The 16,872-nt window shown below is 37.2% G+C and overlaps 1 protein-coding gene across 1 annotated transcript in view; it reads right to left on the reverse strand.

Moving 5' to 3' along the window:
* Positions 1 to 4,435: 4,435 nt before the first annotated feature.
* Positions 4,436 to 16,872, reverse strand: part of LOC134792327 (angiotensin-converting enzyme-like) — a 95,584-nt gene continuing 83,147 nt past the window's right edge. Inside the window, exons 13-25 of the mRNA XM_063763597.1 lie at positions 11,821 to 11,890; positions 11,369 to 11,590; positions 10,602 to 10,857; positions 10,281 to 10,424; positions 9,603 to 9,794; positions 9,136 to 9,233; positions 8,571 to 8,743; positions 8,125 to 8,249; positions 7,116 to 7,243; positions 6,698 to 6,912; positions 5,999 to 6,139; positions 5,601 to 5,776; positions 4,436 to 4,527 (exon numbers count right to left, since the gene is read on the reverse strand). Of these exons, the coding sequence (XP_063619667.1) occupies positions 4,442 to 4,527; positions 5,601 to 5,776; positions 5,999 to 6,139; positions 6,698 to 6,912; positions 7,116 to 7,243; positions 8,125 to 8,249; positions 8,571 to 8,743; positions 9,136 to 9,233; positions 9,603 to 9,794; positions 10,281 to 10,424; positions 10,602 to 10,857; positions 11,369 to 11,590; positions 11,821 to 11,890 (2,026 nt within the window). The 3' untranslated portion in view covers positions 4,436 to 4,441. The remainder of the gene's footprint in view (positions 4,528 to 5,600; positions 5,777 to 5,998; positions 6,140 to 6,697; positions 6,913 to 7,115; positions 7,244 to 8,124; positions 8,250 to 8,570; positions 8,744 to 9,135; positions 9,234 to 9,602; positions 9,795 to 10,280; positions 10,425 to 10,601; positions 10,858 to 11,368; positions 11,591 to 11,820; positions 11,891 to 16,872) is intronic.

Genomic DNA, 16,872 nt, shown 5'->3' on the forward strand with positions numbered 1-16,872 from the left:
AATTACGTTAATATTAACCTTAATTTAACATTTCAGTTGGAATTATCTATACCAATTCCGTTAACACCACTCCGCTGCACCAAAAATGCTATACCGGGTGTGGCCTGTATATAATAAGAGCAAAAAAATTTACTGTAGGCTGTACTCCTCATACTGAACAACATTATCATTAACGGAGCCACGCTGTTACGTCGTCGCCCAAATTTAATGTTTAATTTGTGTTTGGTTTTTATTTGTAGTTTTGTTGTTGTTTTCTTGTATTCTTATTTTGTAGTTTCACAGTGCCTTAGTTTTTACTGTAATGCTGTGTCACTTATTTGAGTAATAAATAAATAAATAAATAAATTATTTGTTCAGTGACTTTTAAAAATAACTTGTGGTTTGATTTTTAATACATTTTAAAGTTTATTCTATTAAGACGCAATGTATTATGAATTTTGTTATGTTTAAGGCATGACAAGCAACTTCAATCGTAATGATATGGCGTGGCGATGGCGTCCATTGAAGATAATATTTATTTTGTATGAAAAATAGGGAGTCTAAATACTTCATAATTTTTAAAAGTTGTTGAATAAAAGTGTCACCTTTTGAGGAGTACAATCTATGTTTTAATTATTTGCTCGTGTTACAGGCCAAACCCGGTATAAATTTACGATGTCTGCTTATTACAGACACCCTGATTTTTCTAGATTGTTGTTCAATGAGTTACCACATGGAACAATGATCGTCTGGCCATTCTGCGTGCCGGTCAGGGCTGTGTCGCCGTTGTGTCACATCCTGCCTTTCAAACATTTAGGACAGGGCAAGAACACGCGTAACACTATTAAGAAAGGTTGTCAACATAACACTATAAGCTCTCGCGTTTTGTACAGTCAACTGTAAAAATATGGGTGTAGCCAACTAATTCAAAAATGTGTCTCATAGTTATAATAAATATATTAAAAACGGGTCACTCAACGTATTTTAAGTCGAAAAACGCTCGACATGTTTCACTCCGTACCGAGGACTGCCATCAGGAGCATATATTTAATATGTCTGTGTCTCACGGAAGTTTTGTTATTAAAATGTCTCATAGTTCTTAATTCGCTGACATAAGAGCTATGGGACATATTTTTGAGCTGATTTGTGCACACATATTTTAACAGTTGACTGTACCTACACATATTTAATTTTACCTTATTTAATTACACAAACGGGTCTACCGCGATATAATTTCATTGTTTTTACCTTAAATTCCGACGTTTCAGCTGAGTTGCACCAGCTGTGGTCACGAAAAGACTGACGCCCCAGCAAATGTCAACGGAGTAAAAATAAAACACCACTAAACTCGGAATTTAAGGTAAAAACAATGAAAATAAATTATATCGCGGTAGACCCGTTTGTGTAATTAATTAAGGTTGCTAACTTTAAGATTTTTATCGCAGGTTTGCTTTAACTACGCGAACTTCCAGGAATTCGCTAGCGATTGTCAAGGGTTCAACAAATATACAGGTTACTTTAGTTATCACTGACCGAACTCTGAGGGGTGAATATGTAGGTCATACTAAATATTGTCTTCGGTTACCGCAATAGTTACTCATGAAATAAAACCACCACGCGTTGACCACGGGTTCGAAACGTCGGGATGTACTATGAATTGAATATACGCGATATAATCCGTTTCAATAGTTTTATTTCATAGGTCATACTTTTACTATGGGGCTAACCCCGAAATCGCGAAAAAAAATCTGACGTCTCATACTTCGGTGAATCAGAGTCAATGTACCTAAGATTCTGTAGAACAGCAGATTTTTTCGCGATTTCGGGGTTAGCCCCATAGTGAAAGTTGTTGAGTATTACGTACATATTCACCCCACAGAGTTTAGTCAGTGATAACAAAAGTCACCCTGTATAATAAGGGTGGCCCAAAAATACGTTAACAAACTATTGTTTGGAATATTTCAGAATATCATAACATTTGGATGACTGGCTCTGGATGATATCGCGTGAAAGATAAAAAAAAAACATTTGAAATATATCTTGAAAACGAGGTTCGCAATAAATTTAAGAGAGATAAGGTCAGATATGGGATAAGACAAGACAAACATAGTTTATTTAATTTATTTTACTCGGGGCAAGAGTAACAGTATGAGGATTCCCAACAAGTGTTACTCTTGGCCCAGTGTTTGTCTTACCCTATCTGATATTACGTGAGCTTATAGAACCCCTTAATTTAGGTAGCCAGATTTAAAAAAAAAAGTTATTTTTTAGGTGTAAGAAATAAGAAACATTACACAATTTTAAATAGGTAATTATTATATGATGTTTATGTACAATGCTAATAAATTATTCCTCTCGATGACCCCTCAGCTGCTGTGTAGTGATCTGGAAAAACGAAAACACAAGAATAAAAGTACCTACCAAAATAAAAAAGACGCATAGTAATATCTAAAATATTGCACGTAGAAAAAAGACACGTAAACATAAACAACAATATCTTAGGTACAAACATGAGTTTGTCAGCATTACATTAATTTTAAAGTTACTTTCTCCATTTTTTATTACTCGTATTACCTTAATTAAAACGAAAATATTACTTTGCTAATCCGCGAAAAGCAAAAACAAAAAGCTTTTCGCGGATTAGCAAAGTAATATTTACGTTTTAATTAATATGGATTTCCGCAAAGTAACGCCTGATTATATGTGACGTCCCACGGTCAAAGGTACCTTATGGCGGGTATGGAGTTATGCATACCCCAGTAATCTACAATAAATAAGCTATCGATAACACAAAAGATCAACCTTCTAGGTTGCGTAGTTACAGAGATATGATTTTTTGAAAATAATGTTGTGAAATGAGCAACTTTACGATAGAGAAGTTTTAAGTTTAGCCGCCTAAAAAACTATGTTCCTGAAGTAAGTTACATAGTTGACTACAAATAATAATGCCTTATATATCTGAGATTAAAAAAATATTGCGACTTGTTCTGTAATGCAAATAGAAACTTTTGATATCGACTGATTTATGTGTATACTAACCAATCTCTTGAAAATAAAGTTTTATTTCATTTTCACGATTGATTGCAATGAGCTCTCAAGATTTAAATTTTATCTATTAGAAAACGACACTGACAGACAGTTTAAGCAAAAAACAATACCGATTTAGAGGTGAAAATGTATTTTCTGACTTTTTCATATAAAATCACAAAATTGAATATTTTTACTTTTAATGTGACACACAATCAATTTTTCTGAGCACATATGAAAGAAATTCTGTCATTCAAATGAAATAAATCCTAAAACCCCAACTAAATACTATATTTAACCCCTTATGCCACTTTAAACTTACATAACAATAACAGTATTTGCTCCATACATTTACGAAAAGGTACCTTATGGAAATAAATCTAATAATACATCACTACAAAATATCAATCATATTATAGTTTATCTTTTATGAATAGAAAATATTAATTTACATTAAACTGCCACCAATTTAATTAGTTCTTCGTCCGTCTAAAAAAGACCAATAATTTGTATGTAATGAAAAGGTACCTTGTGGTCAAGTTACATGATGAGGCATGATGATGATGGAACAGTTAGGATAAACTAATAATATTTTGGGGTTAAGATGGTATAAATCGTCTATTTCTTATCAATAATATATTTCGGTTGCTATTGAAGATAAGCGGCATTGAGGTTCAATGACCTCAGATATTCCTTAAGGTAATGCGTCGGGTATTGGCATTTTTCAGCAAACCAATGGCTGATTTACTGCATGCGACCAAACCAAATGAAGATTATTCTAGTTAAGAAAGACTTGACGAGAGTAACTTTGGTATAATAGCAGTCTACTTGGATTTGTGATGTCGGTCTATGTACGGTTATAATATTTGCGAGGCGCCCCAACCAGAACTGAAATTATCAAATTAGTTTTGCAGAATGCTAATACAGTTCTCTACCAAACTTCTTTTCCCGTATTGACTAGTTTTTTTGGGAATTTTCAATCTTTTTTCCATAAGGTACCTTTTCTACTAAACTCTGAGACGACATTACTAGGCTTATAACTAACTTATAACAAAAATAAAAACAGGTAAACAAACGTTAGGCATTAAGGTTTCAGATCACACAATAAAAAAAAATTTAGCATTTTTTCACCTCTTTACAAAACATTTAATATCTCCGAAACTAGAAACCCTCATAAGGTACCTTTTCCCGTGGAACGTCACATATTCACTATTCGTACTACCTTACCTGATCTTACCCCCTATACCTACTTTAACTTTCAACCAAATGATCAACTCCAAGGATGCGTCACTAAGTGCAAATTGTTCTTCACCTCAACCTACATTTGAAATGTAGAAATTCGTCAATCCTGTGCTAATTTCAGAACTAATTACTATGCTTTGTTACGAGAGCTTTTTGTACTCATAAATATGTAAAATCGGACGCTTACTTACTTTTACACTTGTTTTTTTACGAGAGTATCCAATTTCTTTGCGAAGTCCGAGTCTTCCATCGCCATCAATTGTTCTTGTGTACAGTATTCTGTAAAATAAGAAAATAAGCATAGGTATTAAACCTTTTGATTAAACCTAGCACAAAACCCATTAAAAACATAGTTATAGCAAAATAAATAGTATTTGGCCTGAGACATGGACATAGATATCAATAATAATGAGGCATGACAGGGGCCAGTACAGCGGTGTGACACCGCTACAACGCGATTGGTTGATCAGTTCGCATCACGCGCGCGATTGGTTGACGAGTTCGCATTACGCGCGCTATTGGTCCCAACTAGTTGCGTTAGACTGCACGATTGGCTGGAATTCCTGAGTAACACCGCTGAACTAGTACCATTTTTAGTGCCCCATTAGCCCGTCCTTAGATATTATCCGTCAATGGCCTGAGATGACCGCTCTTAGAAAGCGTGAAAAAGGGTGCTTGAGTGGTTATTTGTGTGTTCCTCTGGCGGAGGAGACTGACCGGGCTGGCTGTTTATGCTCAGAGGCCGATAGCTCGGGAGTCGCTTGCAAGAGGGACTTGATCCTCCCTCCGCGGAGCTCCGAGTCATTCATGGTGCTAAGGTTATATCGCGATTCAAGGCGGTAACGCAGGAAGCGCGTTGGGCATTTTGCCCACTCGCTCACCTGGGAATATTCAATGACCCCACTGGCTTCTCTATTGCGCAGTCATAATGACATATAATAAGAGATACTGACCATCAATTCAGTGGATCTTATTACGTTGTAATAAGGTTACAAATATACTTAAGGACAGAGCTTTCTTTCTGCAGCTATTCGTACAGCGGCTGGAATCACTCCATGAATCCTATGGCGTCCTTTTATGCTTCCATTAGGTACTTCATATACTAACAAAATACTCTGACCAGCCATCATGGGGGCTGTCCACAAATTACGTCATCGATTTTTGGCGATTTTCGACCCCCCCCTCACCCTAAAATCATCCAAAAATCATGCTTCGAATGACCCCGTTTCCTCCTACGTCATGCTACCATCATCCGATGTCCAGACCCCCCCCCTAATTTGAAATGACGTAATTTATGAATAGCCCCATGGTGAGTCTTATTACGTTGTCATAAAGTTCCAAATGTTACTCACGGACAGAGCTAGCTTCCCATCCTATGAACTCCCCGGTGCGTTCGTTCTCCTTCTGCAGCCATTCGTACAGCGGTTGGAAGTATTCTATGAGACCGCTGGCGTCCATGTTGCGTTGGCCGGTTAGGACTTCCATGGCGTCAGGCCAGGGGCGGGAGGAGCCCATTCGTAGCATTTTACTGAAATAGATTCAATATTTTAATCGCATTGTTGTTGTTGGACTCGGGCCTGAGGAAGGACCCCCGACGGGCCCGAAACATGTCGCCTATAGCGACTAAAAATTCAAGTGAGTGAAACCTTTGTCGTCTAAACAGTTTAAAATGTGTCTCACAAAAGTTTAATTTTTTCTCTACATGGAATTAGTGAGGCAAGTTTGGAACAAGTTATGAAAAACCATTTACCCCAAAGCTTCACCAGCTTTCGTGCTGTTATAGATATCGCACTTGGACAGCAATTTGTTGGGGTCACCGGGAACATATTCGCCGGCGAGCTGACAGAGCGCTCGGTGGAACTGGAACTGGATTATGTACGAGATGTAGTACCTGAAATAATAAAGATTAATCAATAGAGCTTGAGCGCTAGAGGTGGCCTAGCGGTAAGAGCGTGCGACTTTCAATCCGAAGGTCGCGGGGTCAATCCCCGGCTCGTACCAATGAGTTTTTCGGAACTTATGTACGAAATATTATTTGATATTTACCATTCGCTTTTCGGTGAAGGAAAATATCGTGAGGGAACCGAACTAATCCCGATAAGGCCTAGTTTACCCTCTGGGTTGGAAGGTCAGATGGCAGTCGCTTTCTTAACCGTGCCAAAAATGCCGGGATAACGCGAGAAAGAAGAAGATTCAATAGAGCTTAAGGATTCAAGACGCGATTGAGATTGATCATCCTCAAGAGTTCATTGGAGTAGAAGAGTTTATAAAAAACAATAGTATAACCTTAGAGGATATCGACATAAGTATGAGATGGAAATCCGCAGTGACAGAAATCACCAAAAGGATTTACGATGGTCACGATATCATTAATAAAAACGAGTTGGATAATGAATGGAATTTACAATTTGCATATATAATCTAAGCATGTACTTCGAAAAATCCTTACCTCATGTACTCAACATCAGCAGTAATATGGTACTTCGCTGCAGGATCGAAGTCATCTTCAGTCCTAGTCTCTGGAGGCTCCACTCCCTGCAGGGCCTCTCTTAATTGCCAGAAGTGGCAGTTGTAGTCTCTAGAACTAGTGAAACCTCGGAAGACGGAGTAGCGGAATAAGTCTAGAAGATAGCCAAAGGGAAGGAAGACTATCTTGTCAAGACCCTGGAAGAAACAGAACACATTGTCAATGACTGACGTTAGTTAAGATGACCAAAACTGTTTGGATATATTTTTAGAGGGGGTAAGTTTATATAGAGGTATATTTTTAGAGGGGTTAACATAAATTCACTTTGGTGGTATTAGGTTCCAAAAATACCATTATTCACGTGAAAAAAATCTGGACTAATAACATGTTTTTAACTTACCATTTTGAATAGCTGATTAATCTCAGATTCGTCATCATCAGTCTCATCCTTCAACAGACCTACAACTCGAAGATGCTTCGGAGTTGATACAGACAGGGCTATGACGTCACCGATCGCTTCGTGGAAACCTACACAAAATTTGTATAGCTATTAATGCAGGTATTTTCAGTCAAGCTCACTCCTTAAGTCGGTCTTTCACTGCTGAGAACCGTAACTTCAAAGAAAACATTGTATCATCAGTCCATCATCCACACTGTTATCGGACCATTTGTAAATCTTTTAACAACGGCACAAAGTCCAATCTAGAATGTTTTTTTTATAGTATCTAGTAAACTTGTTGCGTTGTTGTTGCGGAGCTGCGGTGCAGAGCATGGACCACATTATGCGCGATTGCCTACTCACCAAATACCAGGGCAACCCGGGGGACTTGTTCACCCTAGACAACAATGCCACCCAATGGATCCAGCAATTGGGCGTACTGCTATAATATATTATACTCGTATATCATACTATGAACGATTGTATTTTTGCCATACGAATAAATAAATAACTTGTTGCGTCTTGAGCTGGTGGAGAGCATGTGATATCGGCATCTGATTGTAGTTCTTTGAATACCTGGTCAGACCAGACATCTGACATGACATCTTGGTATCCTACTATTACATTAATAGTTAGGTACTAAAGTAACTTGGTAAAGGTAACAGATGATGCCGTTATCTTTAGTTTAAGTAACCCTTTACCGCATACGGAGTCATATATGGCGGATATTCAACTCTATTGACAGTTGTCTCTATATAGTTGTCAAGCGGACCCCAGGCTCCCATGAGCCGTGGCAAAATGCCGGGATAACGCGAGGAAGAAGAAGATTCAACTCTATTGACAGCTATTAAAGTTCAAATTTCAACAAATATTTTTTTAATACATGGATATTACACGCACTAAGGGGATGCAGGGGGAGGGGGGTGAATGTCTTTGACATGCAGAAAATGTTGAGTTGTGCTGAAATTACCTGGATTAGCTCCTTCTCTGTATACGACCGGCAAGTCTTTGTATTGCAAGTAATACTGAATGTGTCCCAGTTCATGGTGGGTAGTCTTGAAGAATGCGCTCGTCAGTTCTGTGCACTGTCTAATTCTGAAGACAATAAAGTTTAATTTGGTATTTAACGCTCGCAAATAAAAGAAGCTTCATCCCATGGCTAGTCTAAGTTAGCAGATGGTTGGTGATGTTGTAGAACGTTCGTTAAAATAACCAAAGATGTGAAAAGTTAATAAAAGGAATATTTGTTATCGTTGGGGATCGACTAGTTGCGTAAGACTATCAAATTATGCTTCTTACAGTGCCACTTATTTTGCTAACTCTCTAAGGTATGTCAACGTTTTTGGTTCTTTCCGATCTCCTTAATATTGATTCACACCACACTAAAGAAAATATAAATTACTAATTATAGATTACCTGAAATCCTCGCCATCGAAAAAGTCCCAAGCCGACGCATGGCACACCATGTCTCGACCATCGTCCGGCTTCACAATGATGGATTTATCCCAGAACAGATCTGGTAAGCCCTTCAGGTTGAGAGACGTGAAGAATTCTTCGGCAGTCTTGAATATTTTTAATGGAGTGTAGTTCTGAAACAGCGCGGTAAAATTTATAGAAGTATAATTTAAAGATATTTACGATACAAACATACCTAAGTCTAAGGATCGTTAAGCCCGCCTTTGGAATAGATTAACTTCCTAAAGTTATCCTGGATTTTTACAAATGGTTCGTTAAGGAAGCCTGGGTTCACTAGATAATTTTGGTACGATTTGTACGGTAAGAATTGGCCAGTACCCTGGTTTTTATGAAAGCGACTGTAATTTGATCAGAGGACCTTCCAATCTGAAAGAAAATCTAGCTTATTGTGGTTTTTAGTTAGAGGCTTCACGCCTTGCCTGCTATCTCTCAATGCTAAGATTCGTAGGTAACTGCTTTGTCACTTTCGAGAAGAGGACAATTAAAAAAAAAACAATAAACTTACTTGTTCGATCAATGCAGCTGTTACATCTACGTCAGGTTTATCAGGATAGGGTATGGCGTATTTTTCAATGTTGGTCCAGGTCTGGGCCCAAATGTTACCTGTAAAGGGCAATGATAATGTCAACTTGATAAAAAGACCTTTAGGACTTTGAGACTGCCTATAGAGTCTCTTCCAGACTCTTCTCTTTCCGAACAGACTCTAACAGAGTTTCCATCTGAAAATATTGTATCTTCCTTGCAAGATAAAACAAGTCGCGAAGAATCTTCCATCTTTTTCTTCTCTCATCTGTTTTACAATGAAGAACTACTCAAATCTGGTTCTCAGTACCTACATTGCCTCATTGCTAGAAAAATTGTGACTTGGACTTGTCTTATGTTGTGGTAAGCTGGATTTGGTCTTTCTCATAGTATGGGAAAATAGCATTTCTTTTTGTGGAACGTGACGAATGAAGTAAATAAATAGCTTACCTAACAAATGCGCAGGAATAGGCCCTCTAGCCGACACCACATTCTCCCCATACTTGGCTCGCAGTTTGCCTCGCACGTACGCGTGGATCTGTTGGTACAGCGGTTTGATTTGGTTCCAGAGTGTGGCGAACTGCTCCTCGCTGTCTGAAGATTCGTATTCGCTGAGCCACCACTCGGCAACGCTGTCGTATCCTGGAGGCATAAGTAAATGAGGCAAAGCTACCATGTACAAATAACTGCAGCAAATATTTAGTGGGGTAGAGGGCTATAAAATAAAATCAAAACCTTTTGAAAAATTCAAAAGTGGAGATTGTGTAGATGACATGAGAAGGAAGTGGAATAAGTTTACAGACGACAAATAGGGAAGAACAACGAGTGAACGATGGTATTGCCAGCAGATACATCAGTTTTTTAGCCAGAACTAAACACTGAGGATGCGTTTCTGTCGACGTGTGGGATGATTGAGACTTTTTTTATTCTAACTGCGGAACGTGTGACCTACCGTGTGTGTTTGTGTATGTGTGTGTGTGTGTGTGTGTGTGTGTGTGTGTGTATGTATGTATGTGTGTTTGTGTGTGTGTGTGTGTGTGTGTGTGTGTGTGTGTGTGTGTGTGTGTGTGTGTGTGTGTGTGTGTGTGTAAAGGTGTGTGTGTGTGCCAATATGTAATATCGTCTTACCATTAAGATGAGCAGCCTCGTTGTCCATCTGCACATATTCGGTAAAGTTCCCTTTGGACGGTCTCCCCGCAGCCTTATGCCACTCCACCCACGCGTACTTCAACTCCTCAGGGTCGTCACTGTTTGCGAAGATATTCGTGACGTCTGGAATACAATAAATTTAATGCGTAGCGTATGAGACGCTGACTGTAATATTGGAATTTAAAATGTTTATAGCGGTCCTATTTCTATTTTTGGGATTAGGTTCTTGGGCAGATCTCAGGCTTCCTTAGTGCGCTATGGCAAAAAGATTCAACAAAAGAAAGATGTTTTTCTTGTTACCTGGCTCTACATAAAGATCACATTTCGTCCTAATCTTATAGTCACAAATCGTTGCCTTCGCGTACGTCGACTGCATGTTGGTGATCGCTTCTAACAACCTCTGATTCAAGTCCTCTGGCAAAGCTGATGTGCCCAGTTCTGTGTATTTTGTGAACATTCTCTTCAAATCTTCGTCTTCAAATTCTTTCCATAAGTACGTCATTGTTTCTTTCCAGTTTTCTTTTTCTTCTTCAGCAACGTCTAGTGCTACTTGTAGCTAAAAAAACACAATGCTATATTTAATCTCAGGCACCTTGTAATTTGAGAAAGTGGCTTTAATTTTTCTTTGTATGTAAAGAAAGTGGATATAAACATTCGTAGCTAGGTAGGTTTATAGGAGACAAATATACTCCAGGAAAATCAAAAAACAGTCATCTTAAAGGATGACTCACGTTAGACCGGGCCGTGCCCGGGCCGGAGCTTCCGGCGCATCGTTTTCTATGGAAAGCATCACGTGATCGCCTGTCATGTCATAGAAAAGTAAGCGCCGGAAGCTCCGGCCCGGACGCGACCCGGTCTAACATGAGGCATCCTTTAAGATTGTGATGAAGTAATGTCTTAAGATTATGTGAATTAACCGACTTGAAAAGTTGAAACCAAAAACGATTTGAAGGTTTGGGGACTAATTAATAATATTAGGATCATAGATATCGTTCCAAGCATTTTCACTCGAAAAACAGTTTACTTTGCAATAAAAATCTAATAAAACTGTATAGGTTTTCACTTACCATGTGTTCTTCATTCTGTTTCGTAATATTACTTTCATAGTTCCAATTGGCGATAGTCAATCTATTCTTCAACTTGGACGTGATCTCATCCAGTCTCCTCATGTAGTCTCTGCCAGCCGCTTCTTCAGCTGCCCTTTCTGCAGCTAGACCTTGAGCTGCTACTATGAAGACGGAAGCTATAGCCCCGACTAGAGCTAGCTCGCCTATTATTTTGAGGATCATCTAGAAGGAAATTTTTGATCATTCTAAATATATTTTATAGTAGTTTAGGGTGGGTCTAAATCTAAGCTAAGAGGAAGAATTTATATGCGTTGTTTGTGAGTTATAATCATAATCATTTGAAAAACATGTAGAAATCGAGATAGATGATGGTCTTCTTCGAACATCATTTCGTCTGTGTATGGATGCTGCTTCTAAAGTAAGCTGAATGCGCATTAATGACAATGACCTACCCGCACAATGACTCTCTGAACCTTATAGTAATGGTCCTTTCGTAGGACGTTACGACATAAAAGTCCCGTCCTAAAATTTAGTCTGATATCATTGATCGTTTCGCAAAAAGTCACTATGGGACTTGGTTTTACAATTGGGCCACTATTTGTGACGTCCCACGGTCAAAGGTACATTATGGCGGGTATGGAGTTATGCATACCCCAGTAATCTACAATAAATAAGCTATCGATAACACAAAAGATCAACCTTCTAGGTTGCGTAGTTACAGAGATATGATTTTTTGAAAATAATGTTGTGAAATGAGCAACTTTACGATAGAGAAGTTTTAAGTTTAGCCGCCTAAAAAACTATGTTCCTGAAGTAAGTTACATAGTTGACTACAAATAATAATACCTTATATATCTGAGATTAAAAAAGTATTGCGACTTGTTCTGTAATGCAAATAGAAACTTTTGATATCGACTGATTTATGTGTATACTAACCAATCTCTTGAAAATAAAGTTTTATTTCATTTTCACGATTGATTGCAATGAGCTCTCAAGATTTAAATTTTATCTATTAGAAAACGACACTGACAGACAGTTTAAGCAAAAAACAATACCGATTTAGAGGTGAAAATGTATTTTCTGACTTTTTCATATAAAATCACAAAAATGAATATTTTACTTTTAATGTGACACACAATCAATTTTTCTGAGCACATATGAAAGAAATTCTGTCATTCAAATGAAATAAATCCTAAAATCCCAACTAAATACTATATTTAACCCCTTATGCCACTTTAAACTTACATAACAATAACAGTATTTGCTCCATACATTTACGAAAAGGTACCTTATGGAAATAAATCTAATAATACATCACTACAAAATATCAATCATATTACAGTTTATCTTTTATGAATAGAAAATATTAATTTACATTAAACTGCCCCAAATTTAATTAGTTCTTCGTCATAATAATCTTAAAAAAGACCAATAATTTGTATGTAATGAAAAGGTACCTTGTGATTAAGTTACATGATGAGGCATGATGATGATGATGGAACAGTTAGGATAAACTAATAATATTTTGGTAATGGTATAAATCGTCTATTTCTTATCAATAATATATTTCGGTTGCTATTGAAGATAAGCGGCATTGAGGTTCAATGACCTCAGATATTCCATAAGGTAATGCGTCGGGTATTGGCATTTTTCAGCAAACCAACGGCTGATTTACTGCATGCGACCAAACTAAATGAAGATTATTCTGGTTAAGAAACACTTGACGAGAGTAACTTTGGTATAATAGCAGGCTACTTGGATTTGTGATGTCGGTCGATGTACGGTTATAATATTTGCGAGGCGCCCCAACCAGAACTGAAATTATCAAATTAGTTTTGCAGAATGCTAATACAGTTCTCTACCAAACTTCTTTTCCCGTATTGACTAGTTTTTTTGGGAATTTTCAATCTTTTTTCCATAAGGTACCTTTTCTACTAAACTCTGAGACGACATTACTAGGCTTATAACTAACTTATAACAAAAATAAAAACAGGTAAAAAAACGTTACGCATTAAGGTTTCAGATCACACAATAAAAAAAAATTGAGCATTTTTTCACCTCTTTACAAAACATTTCATATCTCCGAAACTAGAAACCCTCATAAGGTACCTTTTCCCGTGGAACGTCACATTTGTTTAATCTAATGTAAAGAAAGAATGTAAAAGTGATCCACAATGGAATTTAAAATCGTCTCATTAAAATCACGCACAATTCACAAAACCATGATAATAGATTCACATATTTTCAAGTTAAAGACTAAATCCCACTTACTTTGTTATGATTAGCGTTCAAATAAACGTCCAATTCGTTTATCGATCACATTTATAACCACTCAAGAGCAAAAGTAAGATGACAAAAAAGATGCTCTAAGCAAAAGTGTCAAGGCAATCAATCGACTGTATCATCAGTCTCACGTATCATTAACTTCTAATTTATTCAATATACTAACCTTAAATTAATCTTTGGTTTGCATATACATTTACTGTGTTCTACTCGGTAAATTTCGAGTTTATTATTGAACTATACGAGTAATTATACATATTCAGAACCCCTAGTGTTTTCATTCGAGAGCGTGACGAGTGTTCACGTTTGATTTATGACTATTTTTGTATGGGATTTTGAACAGCGCGCCAAGCGGGAGGTTTTGTAAACTCAAAATCCCATACAAAATGACACTTAACGCAAACGCGTAGGTACATCAGGTCACGCTATCGAATGGAATTTTTTATAGGGGTACAGAAGACGATCTAACGATCAATGGTCGATCCATCTTGTATGTTGAGGTCTATCTACATACCTACTGATTATCTATTTCAGACTGTACCTATGTGAGTTGTTTGAGTACAATACATGTTAATATTAGCAAAGAGGATTTGAAGAAGAGAGTTACTGTCATGGTAAATTATGTAGCTACAGTTCATTTACTGCCATCTTTCGACAGAAGATTAAACCTGTTTGAACGCCATTTGATTTTGATACTTATTCTTTAACTGATATGTGTTAACTTTTTAAATATTAATATTCACGCCATCTACTCGAGCATAGGCTGAAGGTTGTGGCGCCATCGCTCGAAAACATGGAACTATACCTTTGGCCTATAGTCGAGTAGATGGCGTGAATATTAATATTTATAAGTTAACACATATCACTGAAAGAATAAGGATCAAAGTCAAATGGCGTTCTAACAGTTTTATGTTCTGTCGAAAGATGGCAGTAAATTTACAGTGGCTACATAATTTACTTTGACAATCCGTCTCTATAGACTTTATTCTCTTTGATATTAGGTACACAAAATTTAACGTTAATTCGCTCTTTAATGTAACTACTAAATAGCACGATTTATTTACTTAGTACCGTAGACCGGGGTGACTTTGGAAAATTTGGGGTTACTTTGATAGATTTAAAACGGCCATAGAATTACCATTATTCATTATTTACTGAAAATGTTCCTGTAACTAGTTAGATTACTATATATTCATATTCACCTACTGTAAAAAATCTCGCATAAATGTATATTATGGCTTAAAAACTAAAATTTTAAAGTCGCCCCTGCATTTGAAAGTCACCCTGGTCAATGGTACCACTGTGTTTATTGTTACCTCTAAAATAAACAAAATGAGGACGGTAACTTAACATTTGAAATAGGTGGTATTACTCTGTCAAGCCATTTCCGTCAGTAGAAAAGAGCGGAAAATTTAAAAAATGTAGGCAAGTTATCGTCACATAGAAATTTTTTATTTCGCGTTTTTCTACTGACAAATTTGTTTGACCGGCTATATATTGAGTGCAAGCTACATATATAGCAATAAGCCAGCAAACTTCTTGATCGAATGACCTTGAATAAAGGAATACAATGTGCAAACTATCCATCACCCATTCCTATTTAGCTCAACAAGTTGGCCGGTCTGTAGTCTGTACCCAAAAAGAAAAGAAGAAAAAAGAAAAAATATCCTTACAAATGAAACCTTCTTAGCGGTCTGACTGAAATACCCACACGGCATTTTCACAAAAAACACTGAAACGCGTCAACAACGCTAAGTAAGCTCGAAAACTGAAAACATTATGTCTGTGTATACATTTGTATGTAAATGAATTAGTCCGTCGGTCTGTCTGTCATGCTTGTGGAGATTTTGACGTCTTTTGTCGAGAAGCCGAAACCAATGATGGATGGTATTATACACTAATATTATGTAGTAAGTTTATACTATATAATCATAATCATGATTATTATTATGATTAAATACTTTGTCGCAAGTTTTGTAAGTGAAATGGTTAAGTTATTTACTGTTGACACCATGTTGTTGTTCAGGTACAGCCATTAATTATTAGTATTATTACCTACTTATCTTGTTTAAATAGGAATAGGAAATCCATATTCATATCATTAAAGTAAAAAATATATATTCATTTCAATATAGTATATTATCTTTAGTCGGTTCTGTCATTCTAATGGATGATTTGTAAGATTTTTCGTATAACAGATTGTCCAGAATTATTTGTAATATGCTAATATGTATTTTCGATCCTACTTATTGAGCAAACGTTACTGAGTGACTACCGTAAAATGGGGTGAGTAGGGTTCGCGGGGAGAGTTGGGTTATGAATGGGGGAGAAGGGATGAAAGGGGGGTGAGATGGGATATAAAATAAAAACTGAAATATATACACCATTCAGTTTGCATATGTAAAAATAAAATGTTATCGAGGTTTGAATGTCAGTTTTGCACCTACTCACCCCATTTTACGGTACACGAGAATGTACTAGAACATTAAATTTGTTGGCACTGTTTCGCATAGCCACGACCAGTTCTTTAACAATTAGAATTTTCTACTGTTGTTTTAAGCGTAACCAAATCACGGCAACAAAGCACGCTAATACTAAAAATTTTGCATTCCGAAATAAAAACATGCTATTATGGTTATATAATGACCTAGCCCAAAAACATACATTATTTGTAAGAGAATGCTCTTACAAATAATGCTTATCCAACTGATCAGGGTGCCTAGCCAACGTGCAAATTGTTAACGCTCCGTGGCGTAGCGTAATCATCTCTGTCTATCACTCAGCCATATTCAGTACCGTCTTTACGATAAGGGCACACGGGGCCCGTGCCAATGGGCATCCTCAGGGGGCCCCGAAGGACAGACAGTAACAGTATATTTGATTACCCAGCATAATAAATAGAAGATCATAGTAGAAAAATGTTAGTTTAATTCGCTTTCTTTACTTTCCAAAAGGGTCTCAAATTCTTACGTGCCCAAGGGCCCCAGCATAGTTTAAGACGGCCCTGGCAATATTAGTGCGACGGAGACAGTTGCGTTTCGTTTGCTACGGAGCGTAAGCGATTGTTGACTATACGCACCCTGGGGGCCTAGCCAAGATGGCAATCGTTTGCGCTAAGACAACGAAACGCTTTCTGTCTCTCTATCGCACTAATATGACAGACATTTTGTTATTGCGGTAGGCCCGCGGTTTTTTTTACGTGAAAGCGAGTTTCGTTGATG

This window comes from Cydia splendana, chromosome 7 (assembly GCF_910591565.1).
Source record: "Cydia splendana chromosome 7, ilCydSple1.2, whole genome shotgun sequence".
NCBI classification, from domain to species: Eukaryota; Metazoa; Arthropoda; class Insecta; order Lepidoptera; family Tortricidae; genus Cydia; species Cydia splendana.